At 36.9% G+C, this 13,545-nt stretch overlaps 1 protein-coding gene across 1 annotated transcript in view; it reads right to left on the bottom strand.

The window, feature by feature from the left end:
* The window catches only part of LOC109099964 (neurotrypsin-like), a 33,633-nt gene extending 22,243 nt beyond the window's left edge, over nucleotides 1–11,390 (bottom strand). The window contains exons 1-3 of the mRNA XM_042735885.1: nucleotides 11,017–11,390; nucleotides 7,517–7,559; nucleotides 322–564 (exon numbers count right to left, since the gene is read on the bottom strand). Coding sequence (XP_042591819.1) covers nucleotides 322–564; nucleotides 7,517–7,559; nucleotides 11,017–11,076 — 346 coding nt within the window. The 5' untranslated portion in view covers nucleotides 11,077–11,390. The remainder of the gene's footprint in view (nucleotides 1–321; nucleotides 565–7,516; nucleotides 7,560–11,016) is intronic.
* Nucleotides 11,391–13,545: the final 2,155 nt, after the last annotated feature.

Genomic DNA, 13,545 nt, shown 5'->3' with positions numbered 1-13,545 from the left:
TATTGCAAACACTGAATGTGTTTTTCTAGACTTCTCAGACACTAAAATGAATAAAATAAAACAGTGAGGGTTGTTTATTGAATGTACTTTTTTTTTTCATTGAAGCTGTGCATGAATATTCCACAGCAAAATCTGAAGGGATTCAAACGTTAGAAGTGAAATGTTGATTTGCTAAAACAAACTATGACAAGAAAAACATCAATAACTAAAAAAATATAAAATAGGATAATGCCACAATTAATGAAACCAGAATATCTATAATACTCTTTGAATTAACTTGTGTAAATTAACTCACTTTTAATGAAACGCCGTAGTACTCACCTTGGTGGCAGTCGCAGTAGGCCCAGCCAATGGCCCCTGAGCTCTGTCTGAAAAAGCACCATGGGTTGGACTCACGGTCAGGATTTCGACAAAAGTTGTGCTCTCCAAGACCCCTGCCTGGATACTGCTGCATGTAATCTGGGAATTCGGTCCACTTTAGACAGGGTGAACCCGAGTCGGTCTGAGAAACGGTGCCATTGTAATAACCCAGCTCAGTGAAGCCCTCGGAGCAGGACAGAGGAACTGGGGGGAGAAAAAGGATTTTATACTGTGCATAAATCTGATTTAGTTTTTTAATCCCATCTTTAAGGCTGACTGTTCACATTGGCATTTTACAAGTGATGACGTCTGATTCATTTATTCAGGCAGTAGTCAATATCCAGTGTATCTACATAATATGAGAGGCAGCATGATGCCAAGAGAATTTCTCATTCAACAACCAAAAAGTAGCAAATAAAATGACAGAAAAGGGAAAATTTAGTCTCTGCTTATGTCCATCATGACATCTTGCTGTGATGCTGGACTAGAGAAGAGTACACATGAGCACATGAGGTGTAAAAGAGAACACGAGTGACAATTTGATGCATTTAGCATTTCAAAACCACTGATTCCACTCATTCACTACTCACAATAAAGTGAATGTTACATATTCTAGGAATATTTATAGGTATAAAATATTATAATATTATTAATATTAAACATTAATTATTTTGTCCCTATTTTAGGATGGAGTGAGGAAAATAAGCATCTCTGTAAATCTCAAACAATAGTGAATTTCTTAATGAAAAATGGCTTTCTGACTAGAAAAGTTTTCTGACTAGACATTCTGACTAGAAAAACTGAGTCTGCCTGAAAAAAGCCAAAGTAACAAAACATACTGCCAGAAAAAAACAAAAAAAACAATTTCATTCTGAAAAGCTCTATGTCTGTGATTTATTTTGCGACTTTTGTGACATTTGAAGTAGTAACTGTTAGTCTGCATGAAAAAAAAAAAATTAAGTTTAGTTCCAAGAGCGCTCACTATCTACCACAATCCTTCCTAAAATCCCCTTTTGTCATTAAAGTCCAAAATAATAATCCCTGTTGTATAAATTGCCAATCTGTACAGCTGCAGATGCGGCTTTTCAATATGGCTTTTCTGCCAGCATCTTGTATCTAACTGCAGCCCTTTTGTTTATCTCTCCGGAACACCCATCTTGGCCTCTACATCTCCTCCAAAGCCATGAGCACTGATTCCTCACAGCCCTGGGCTGGAGAGTTAAAAGAGAGAGAACGTGGACATATGGATCCCTCTTTCAGCCTCCTTTTCCAGCATAAAGGACGAGGGATTCGACAAGGCTAATGGTTCCTATAATGTTATTATAAAATGGAAAATTCTCTTAATGTATTCTCTAACATTCGCTTCACCAAGAAGATATGCATTTAAAAAAAAACTCAAGACTACTGCAAGACTATATACACCAATCACTATGTCCCTGTGTTTCTGCATATGCACTTTCCCAAATTTTGTGATCAAATGATTATTTTCTACCAGCAGAATTTTAAAGCAAATTTGATTGACAGTATGCAGTCCAAGTATGAGGTTCTAGCAAATTTGATTGAAGCAAATTTGATTGAAGCAAATTTGACAGTATGCAGTCCAAGTACGAGGTTCTTTTAGGGGATGCATCAGCACATGCATTTCGGACAACCTCTGAACGTGAAGTGGTATACCTCTAAATATGAAGAGTATAAGGAACCACAGTGAACAAAACTAAAATTATCACAAGGCTTTATTCACAGATAGACATCTGCTATGGCTAGCAATTATACTGTCACTTACAACAAGTCCCAGCAGGTACGAACTGACAAGCTTCCAGTGACAAGTAATTTGTCTGTCCAAACTGAAAGAAAAATGTCTGTGTGGCATGGCACAATCACAGCCAAATTGAGTATATTTGATGTTTAATATAGACCAGGATTTTTGAAACAATGAGATTTCATTGTGGGCATGGCTACTCAACAATGCAAAAATGAAAAATAGTTACGATAAAAAAAAAAAAAAAATTAAATTTTTATGCAGCTATTATTTTCACAATGCATAATGTTCCAAAGAAGCTTTTCAAAGAAGAGTTTATTACAAACCCCCAGTGAGCAGCTAAATGCAGCAGTGAAAAAGAAAAATCACTAAGATGATATTTAAGCACATAAGGAAAAAAGTAAACAGAAGTTCTCACACGATTATGCCTGGATCACATACAGTAGCTGGATGGAAAATCAGAGCTGGTCTTCTTCCAGAATTCAAACTCGATTATGTTAACACAATTTTGGGGTTGTAGCACTGTGAAAACCATGGATCAAATTGCATTTCTCCCATAACAACATCATACACGCTGTGAATGGCTAGATAACGTGTTGGAAAGATTATTAGTGGAGCTCTTCTAAACTTTTGAACAGTTTGAACAACTTTACTTTGCTAAGGGGGCCTTGAGCGTTTGAGTTTATTACTGTGCTGATGCATCTCTTGCCGGATGATTGAACACATGGTGGGGAAGAGAGCAGAACTATGGGAAGCACTCATGTAGAGTTTAGATGGTGAGGTCCATATGGACTGTGAAATGCTGCAGACATTGCACAAAAACGCCTCTGAGAGATGTCAGCAGATTTTACATGTTTGTCTGCAATTTTTGAGGAACTTTGTTGTGAGTTGGACCCAAAGACAGTCAGGGAAGGCTGGAGATGCTGTGATCTTTTGCTTCTCATAATCCCCACAGTTCCTTAAATCCCAGAATCCAGCACTACATGACTCAGCACAATGTCATTCCCAGCCTGTCACCAGAAAGCCCTGTAGACATGAAGGGTCCTCCACATTCCATTTGCTTTTGAAAACACATCACTGACAGTAAAAAGAAGAGGCTGTTAATCACAGTCACGACTGGTACGTCTGCAGTCTTCGTTGTCTGCATACTCATACGACTGCACTTTCTGAGCCAGGCTGTCTGCATTCAAGCGATATCAGAAAAACATATATTACCAAGGAATAGTGTGTGTAAGAGCAGCAGTAGATTAATGTCTCCATCTGCAAGCTCAGACAGCCACTGCAATCAGGGCAGAGCTGAATTAGACATATTAAAACAGGATGACGAAGAGCGCTCTCAGAAAGAGTTGTGCCAACCTCAGGGAAATCGTTCTGTGCGTTTCTGCTTAATTGGATGCATAAAGATGTGTGGGCAGGAAACACCATAATGCTGTCGATAAAGTGTCTGGAACAAACTGTAAAATATTTCACTCGTAGAGAGTGCCACAGAATAAAATGCATTTGATCGCTTTTTTACATTCATGTTCATTTTAATTAGTATTTTGTCTCGTTTTACAGTAAAGCATCTAAACGTCCTTTTAAACAAGATTAATTTACTTGAAGCAAAACTGTGTCAGATAATTAGGTTGGTTTTCAGAGAATATTTTTCTTAACCCATTGGCAATCGTGTTTTAAGCATAACTCTAATAAAGAATTTATTCTAAAAAACAAAACAGACTAAAATACTGTTCAAAACACTGGGGTTGGTAAGATGTGTAATGTTTTTGAAAGAATCACTACAGCTGTGATCATTTGATCAAGAACACAGTAATAATGTGAAATAACATTACAATGTACAATACCTGTTGTGTATTTTAAAATCTTAAAATATAATTTATTCCTGTGATGGCAAAGTTAAATTTTAAGCATCCATTACTCCAGTCTTCATTGTCACATGCATTTGCATCTCAATGGGACTATCCTGGTAAAATAAAGGTTAAATAAAATAAAAAACATGATTATTTAAAAATCATTGTAATATGCTGAACTGGTGCTCAAGACACGTTTCTTATTATTATCAATACTGAAAACAGCTGTTTAATATTTTTGTGGAAACTGTAATACATTTATTCCAAGATTCTTTGATCTAGTTTATCTAATTTAGCATTCTTTTTATCTAGTAAATAGAAATTAGACCATAAATGTAATCTATGAAAGTTTTTATTTTTTATAAACATGACAATTGTTTTCATCTATATTGCAGCTTTTGTTGGTTATGGTGCAGTTTTAATGTGATTACATTAAGAAACACTCAATAATCTTTGACATTTGATGTTATTGACTTCCAGCCTGCACAATAGGTGCCGTATTTGATACTGTTTTTAGAATATATGGTGCATTTATCATGCTTTTGGTTCTTTTTAGAATTTTACAACCCCTGGCCATGATAAACTGACATTATATGGAAATCTCCATTATGATTCTTTAAAAAACAATTCTTCCACACAAAGAAACAATATTATGGGTTTGGAACGATATAAAGATGAGTAAATAATGATAGCATTAACTATCCCTTTAGGACTGATATATTCGACTGACATTTAAATCCTTTCATAAAAGAGAACAAAGGAGATAGACATCTTCTGCATGATGGAATAGTACATTTGGTGATAAAAAGAAGCAGAGAGAATTTTAACAGAAATGATACGGAAGGTCAGGTAATAAAAGAGTGTAAAACAGAGGAGTCAGAGCATCAGGACCAGCACCAGGAGCCGGCAATGCTTACTCAGCAAAGGCTCAGACATTTCGATCCCATTCCATTACGATGCAAGAAAAAATGGCTGATCCCCAGGTGCTAATGACTCCTACAACATGGAAAAGGTTGGGGGAAGGGAAACAATGGAGAATCAGAAAATAGAGATGCATGTAGGATGCATGCTCTACCATGGATCTGATAATGCAACACATCCAGCACATTCACAAATAGCCATTCCTTGAAAGATCAACACTTGTGAGATCGTCTTATACTGACATTTTTCTTCTTTCTAAACCAAAAACACACAGATCTAACATGAGGTGGGGGATGAAACATCAAAGCTGTTTGAGAAAGCAAAGACTGGCACAGATGCACGGAAGAGGAAGACGGGCTGAGAGAGTCTTCTCTGTGATGTTTTGATGCTGTTTTCTAAAAAGAATTATTTAAAGTAAGACCTTATACAAGGTCCTATAAGAGTCTTATTTTCAACAAAATTGAAGGACATAAGTGATTCGATCAAAGCTTGGACAACACAAAGAGAGCCATCCAACATGTCTTCCATCCATAGAGAATTTCAATTTCGTTGCACAACAAAAAACAATTTTAAAAGCAAATATCAAGCCTACAGACAATCAAATCTAAATGATCAGATAAAAGCTTAGATATAATAGAACTTTTATAAAATACGCGGTTAAGAGTGGGTGCAAAAATAAGCAAAAAATACTAATAATTTAAAATAAGAAGAAAAATAAATAACGCAGTGCATTGTATTAAGAGCTGTCTGGCTGGGATTCATTCACCTTCAGCCACTGACACCCTCTGTGCCGCTAAGAGCTAATGGAAGCACACTGGCAGAACGAATGGCACCAGAAATCAAGTCATTTACGCAAAACATCCGTACGGTGTACTTGGACACACACGCTCTCAACTCTGCGCCATAGGAGAGCTCATTCTCCCTCCCCAAATAATCCATTTCCCCACCACAATGAATATTTGATACGGTTCACATAACGTGCTTTGGCATGTTAAGCGACTGTGAGAGCAGATGCATGGTGGGGCACCAATGGGTGTCAGGAAGCGACATGAATGCATCAGGGTATTCACATTAGCATTGGCAGGTTTTTTTGCAAAATAAAACAGAAATGAGGTCTCTTGTGGCAATTGTTTCATGTACAAAGCTTCAGACATTCCATGTTGCACAACAAAGACTCTGCATGCAATCGTTGCACATTGTGTCGTAGGATATCAAAATAACTTTCTTTATTTGTTCCAAGCATCTCCAACTACCACTGTGGTATGTTTCCTATAGATCTAGGTAGCAATCTAATCACATAACTTTCAAGGGAACTATAAAATCATAAGCTGACCCATTTCTTTTGATGTATGAGGGATGCTTCTGGCACAGTTTATGTTTTCATTGAGAAGTGAAAACCAAATCGCTCAATCTAAGCCCTTTCCGTTGCCAGCACCATAAAGCCGTCTGATTGGTTGGTCCAGGCCAGGCTGTTTATCTGTCTTGATGCAGTGACATCAAAGCGCTGACAGTCATTAGCACTCTGGGATTGGTACTGGGGAATTTCACGCTGTCGAAGTATATGAGAATGAGATGAGGGAGAAAATCTGAAAGAGTTCAGAAAGATGGGACACCAACACAGGGCGAATGCCCTTATTAACCAGCCACACTGGTGATATCCAGCGACCAGCGCACAATGATGTGGTGTAAATGTCAAATTTTGGACCTCTAGGGGAATTTATGAATTATTTATATAAGACAACCCATCACAAATCCATCTTCATCGGCTCATTACGAACACAGGCAGAATTGAGAAAATGAGATATACTAGAATGTAACTCTAAACAAGCATTTGTTTTTCATTTTTCATGCATCTCTGTAAATGCATGAAAGATGAAAGTCTATGTTATCTTTATAGAGCATGAAATGAACATTTTGTTGCTTTTAGTACTTCGAAGCCATCTACAGTATATGCTAGTGTACTCTTAAAAGATGTTAAAAGTGAACTTTAGTAGATATTCACTTTAAAAATGTGTTCTGGGAAATTCAACCAAAATATCGATGACTCATGTTTTTTAGACTCTTTAGATTTTTGTCAATAAAAGTTCTCTAAAAAGAGAATGCCTCTCTTCCTAATAACACCTGAACCGACTTTAAAAGGTGCAACTCATGTTCATAGCTTTGGCAGCTGAGGCAATCCCTTCAATAAAAAAAATATTATTGTTCGAAAAAATCCATCATATGTCAAAATGGCTTATCAGAATAAATGGCTTTAACAGACCTGTTTGGGGTGATCCAATCACAGTTTGCCAGATGATACACACTGCTATTTATACATCATTGTTTACATGCACCATCTCTGAAAAAATACTGTAGAAACAATTTCCACCCAGAAATTGCTAGGAAATTTAACAATTCAATACAAAGAAATGGCAAACACAGTGAATTATATTGTAAACAGTACTCTAATAATAATTTTTTGGAGATTTTGAGATAATCTATTGTTTTTATATTGTGTTTTGAATGTAGGGTGTCTGATTTCATGACTTCCTTCATTAAAGTTTCATATTGGTAAAGCACAGCAACATTTGCACACTATATACTCAAACACATGGGATCTAAAACAGAGAGGACTCGTATATTGACTCACCTGTATTCTGCACTGCATTCAGGTAGCTGTCATCACCATTCACCTGCAGGGAGGGAAAATGGGAAACGAGTTCAAATGCAGAAAGCTGACAGAATTATGAACTGATTTGTTCAGAACACTAAAGTGTCTGTTTTGCTGGAAAAGTGAAGTTCTATCTTCTTAGACGTGACACATTTGAACAGCGGTACGTTCTGTTTCTGCCTACCCTTCTGCCTGCCTCAGAGGAAGCTGTGAGAGTCACTTCTGACAGGGAAGCAAGATAATATCTGTTAATATTTTAACAGACATTTTATTTCTTGTTTTTTGTTCTGCACTGCGACTGAAGTGCAATTAGCAGATGAGTTAGTATTTTAATCTTTAAAAGTAACTGCCATCATACAATGAAAGACAGGACTGGGATGCGAATAAGGTATGGATATGGAAGATATTAATAGGGGTTTAGATTCAGTCATGTGTACTGTATATGAAGTGGCTTTAATGGGTGATTTGTTTTTAATTAGAGGAACCATGACAATCATAAAATGAATTTTTTGAAGTTTCTTTAGGAGACCTAATAAATTGCTCAAATAAAATACATTATCTTCACAATATTAATTTGATATCATAGATTTAGCACTTATTAATATGTGGTGAATACACAATTGCTCACCCTTACATACCACTAACAGTTCCACAAACACTTTAATTGCAAACAATGCTAAAACAATATGCTTTAATTGCAGAGGATCTCAGTTCAGATTCTCAAATATTAATATTTAGCTGAAAAATCAAGCTACCAATACATTAATTAAATCTGGCACTGGTTTTCAAACCATTCAGCTAAAATTTGGGTGGCTGTCAAGGTTGAGTACACTCTAGAAATCTGAGGATTGCTGATAGAGCGTCATTGTGGCAGCAGTAAGGAACTAAAGCTGCTTCTGTGACTTGAAATGCAATGAGCGATTTCAGCGAGGCAGGAAAACGACTGTAAAGGGTTTTGCAGTCCACGTTTTCCAGAACAAATTGGACTCTGTTCTTCCAACTGATTTTTCGCTGAGCATCAGAAACCATAAAGCTTGTAATCCTAAATTTGACCTAGCACTCATCACTGACCCATAAGAATATTTAAACATATCTTTTATAGCGTTTACCAGCTCTCCAAAAAAGGAATAGTTCACCTAAAAATACAAATTCTGTTATCATTTACTCACACTCATGTCTTTCAAAACTAGTGTGATTTTCTTTCTTCCGTGGAAAACAAAATAAGTTATTTTTAGCAGAAAGCCCAAGCTGTTTTTTCCATTAAAATGACAGTGAGTTTTGATGATTGTCAAGCAATGCTTTCAATAGAAGATTTTCAGTGACTTAAATTCCAGTCCATTTCTCACACAGAGCTATGGCCTTATAGGACAAAATATACAGCATGAGTTTGACAGCCCTTTCTTTGCATGGAAGAGAGCAGGTCATTCTGCTAAACTTCTTTTGTGTTCCACAGCAACAACAAACATAATACAGGTTTGGAATAAAATGAAATTTTCATTTTTGAATGAACTATTCCTATAAAGAATGCGAGTTCAAAAGTAAAAAAAAAATACACAAGTAATCAACACAACTTCAGGTTATCAATTAATCCATCCCCTGCTGTCCTCTCACATCAAATCCACCCACATATTTGTTCAGAACTGTTTTGAACTCTTTTTGCTTGTAAACAGTGATATTTCTTCTGATTTAGACAAGACTGCAGAAAGCAATATTATGGATAGAGGACTTGTGGATTATTGTTTTGTTTTAACATATTAAATATTGGACTCCCATTCTGATAGCACACATTCACTGCAGAGGATCCAATGGTGAGCAACTGATGTAATGGTAAATGTCCCAAGACCTGTTTCCATGAAGACATATTGAAAGGCATGAGGGGGAGTAAATTTAAGCAAATTCCCATTTTTAGATGATCTATTCCTTTAAAACCCCTTTTGTTTTTATCCTGTGCTGCACAGTCATTTTTCAAACATGTCTGTAGATGAAAACATGCTATTGATTTACTTCATTCATTTATGACCAATAAACTGATCTGGGGATTTAGCATCACCGGCAAGGCTAATTGCATTATAGATAACAAGCTCCAGTTATGCACTCTGATATTTGTGCTCATATCAACACGCTCAGGTCAGTTACGGCCATAATTGCATCTGTCATTCTCATTCCACAGCAGCAACTGAGGCTAGACTGACGCTGCCCTTGATTATGTTCCTGTCCCTAAAATAGCAAAATATACATAAAAAAATCCTTGATTTAAACAGCAAACTCCCAATTGGCTGTCCATTTCAAATGACACCTATATAAGAAACAGTTTGTGGTAATGGAGTATAGCACAGATGAGTGAACATATGACCAGGTGTGTCTTACTGACAGCTGCAAACACAAGAAGGCACACAACAACCTTGATGTCTAGCCTATAGCACACATCCGACGTGCTGCTGTTTTGTATCGCAGGAGTCTAATTGCGAATTGCATGCAGATATAAAAAATCAATCCGGTGTATGACACCATCTCAAGAGCATAGCCCTTCAAAAGATTTGTTGGTGCTGTAAAATTTTCATAATCAAGAGGAGCATAAAGCCTCTAATGGAGCACGGCAGGCATATTACTCATTAATTCCTTCCCATAGTGCTGTTTCACCGCCCAAACAGATGTGAAGATACTCCAGCTCTGTAGTGGAAGTGAACTGAGATGAAGGTACAATTATCTAGCTGTTGAATAACGCTGATCACTTTCTCTGTAAATGTCTTTATGATATGCTAAAAAAAAAGCTATTTAGGAGTGGTTTAGTACCACAATAAAAATCATTTACGCTGAATCTTTCACAACTGGATGTTTCTTTGTCTTCTGTGCTGAACTGAGTTTGGAGACTCCTGAGTGTAGATATGCTCTATTACCCAAGAAATCAGCCATTCTTTTCAAACAATCCCAACACCGAATTCTTCTCCACATCCCCTGAAATACCATTATGTGTGTGGGTCAATCATTTTGTTCTAGCAGGCTCCTCAAACTCATTAGTCTTACAGCAGAATATGGGTCAATGTGTTGTATTTTTGAATCCTTGTTGTTTGCGAGCTCTGACCTTTGTACATTTACAATGGAAAAAGAAAACAAAAAAGGTTATTAAATAACCTTAATAATTTTAACATCTTATAATTCTCAATCTCCATGTTTAACGTGTATCATTTAAGCGACATTTCCTCCCTACAGCATGTCAGATCCTCTATAAGAGGGAGGTGGCTTTGCTTGAATCCATTAAACAGCATGTGAGTGTTTTATTGCACAATGACAGATATAAGATGCTGAACTAGATTTGGCCAAAAGACGCACTTTGAAATCATGCTGCATTAATATTAGTGACTGAAAGCAACACAAATAAGTACAAGTAAAAAGCACACATGGTGTAAGCAATTGTGATAAAGCCATTTAGGTGTATTTATTCCGCGCTATTACTGAACAGCCCTAAAGGCGCATCTTACCTCCAGCAAAACTGCAAACACACCGAGCAGGGCGAGCATCCTCCACACTCTTGGATCCATTCCTATCTCCGGCTATGGGTCAGAGTCATTGTCCGGTATTAAAAGACACCTCCGGAGTAGGGTGTATTCGCGTATGCGCGCTGTTCAAACGGACTGAATGGCAGAATTGCGCGGATGCCGTTTAAGAGCGTTGGGTTCCAGGGTGAGTGATGCGATGCTCCGTGACCCGCCGTAGGTTGATATATGATGCCTAATCGGTGTTGTGGAGTAGTGTCACGGACGCACACACCCCTCGTAGCGACCCACGCGCAGCGCTACGTCTCCAAGCGCTCACGCACCCCGCGCGCGCCGCACTGATGAACCAGCAGCCAACAAACTGGGCGTCACTGCTCCCTTAGTGCAATCCTAGCAATAATGCTAAATTAAAAATAACATATAACAATTTTTGAAACGTGTTTAAATAAACAGTTTTAATTATTATTATTATTATTATTATTATTATAAAGTGGAATAATGGAGAAAGATAATTTTGCCCAACTAATTTTTTCGCAAATAGGCCTACAGACCGAAATAACAATAATGTTTCTATTTCAATGTGTTATTTATTTGCTGTTTCTTTGCAATTATTCGTGAAATTTATTTGCTGAGTGAAAATGTTTTCAACACACTATTTTTTATCATTGTAGTTTACAAAGTGTAAAAGTGTGAAACGTCACAGTGGTTATTACCTTCAAACCTTTAAGCCATACATTAGTGTTCTGAAGAACTAAAATAATTAATCATTCTCTGATTGTTGTTCAGTGTTGAGTCAGTGATTTGAATCTTAGAACCGAATCTTTAGTTGTGAGAGAATCATTCAGATCGATTTTGAGTCAAATCAACTGATTCATTGAAAAGTTCCAGTTCAAAACAATTGTTTAATTATCTCTCAACTAAACGTTCCATGGAGAGCAAGGCTGGGTGCTAAGATTTGAGAGAATAACAACTCACAATATGGCATATATATCATTTGATGAAAAAAAAAAAAAAAACTTTTTGCTGTTCACAGAGCCTAAGGATGTCACAGAGACTGGTGTGTTTGCTCAGAACACCTGATTTAGTGATACAGGGGCCTAACAGGTATTAGGAACATTTTATGTGTCAATAAACAAATAACACTTACAACATCTTTAAATAACTAGCCTCTTCACAATGGCTTTTAGATCTTCCAGGGTTTTATGCATTGAGTTTGTTTGTCCCACTCTTGTCTTGTTTCAATCCTAAAGCTTGTCAAATCACTTTGTTAAAGTTAAACTGAAAAAAAAAAAACATTTATAATGAATAATCTGCTTTGTTAGATTATTTTAAAAGCCATTTTCCCTTTTTGTATTATTGTACGCTAAACCTCTAAATGTGCATAAACATAAGAAAGTTATTTTTCCTCAAATGTTTGTTTTACACGCAACAGTAGAGAGGTGAATACGAGGTCTGAATCATCACAAAAGAAAAAGACCTGGAGGGATTTTGAATAAAACCAGCAGAGGTAACATTATAAACTGCAGAAAAGATCTAGAGGGCAGAAAAATAAGAAAATGAATCACAGATTATTATGATTAACATACTCAGTAGTTGAAAAAACAAACCTAAAAGGATTTTTTGTAGTTTATGGATATTTCCAGAAAACATAAGATTTTAGAAAGTCACATCTGAGCAGTGTTTCACATGGAAAAAAAAAGAAAAACAATATTCTACCATATATATATATATATATATAGCCACTCTAAAGCCACAGCTATTTATTCTAAAGCATTTATAGGATTGCATGAGTCCAATTACTTTCAATAAAAACAAATAGAGCAGAGCATAATACATTTAGCTGCTTCATGTTTGCTCATAATAATAAAGCTACAGCTGGGAAGCCCAGCATGAGTGACCTTCTGCTGGTGGCATGCAAAGTCACCCACAGAGTCTTCGCACCCACACAAGCATGCATACATTACCCTCTCAATCCTCCCTTTCTCCTACTAAACTCATGACCTGATCATTGGCACTGACATGTTTTACAGCCATGTTATATCTCTGTGCCGCAGAGACACCTGCTCCGTGATGATCTGTGGTTGTAATGGGGAAACAAGAATTTTACTGGTGCACCGCTTTGATGGATGTGGTGTTGTCATGGCAACACAATGGTTAAACTGCCAGCAGTACCTCCAACTCTAACAGCACACTTAAGGATTTTTAAGAGACAGTTGTCTTTGTGCTCTCTGTAAAATTGGGTCATGAAGGGGGGAAGGGGGGAGGGGGTTAAAAAGAGAGAGTAAGAACCTGAAAGTAGTATTGTCTAGAATTGACATTAAAAAGGACGATTTTAAAAGAGATGTATGTTTTATCTTGGCAACAGATATATCAGTGAGTCATAATGCTTTGCAAAGTCTTTCTTTTTTTTAAACAGCCACGCAAAAATCCACACACACAGATTTAGGGGCTCTGTATGACTGTCTTTACCCAGAGGCATCTCCTCTCTCAGTTCCATTAACCCCCTCTAAAGCA

Source organism: Cyprinus carpio, chromosome B12, assembly GCF_018340385.1.
Source record: "Cyprinus carpio isolate SPL01 chromosome B12, ASM1834038v1, whole genome shotgun sequence".
NCBI classification, from domain to species: Eukaryota; Metazoa; Chordata; class Actinopteri; order Cypriniformes; family Cyprinidae; genus Cyprinus; species Cyprinus carpio.
Note: the sequence above shows the minus strand (reverse complement) of the source record. Positions and strands in the feature narration are given on the sequence as shown.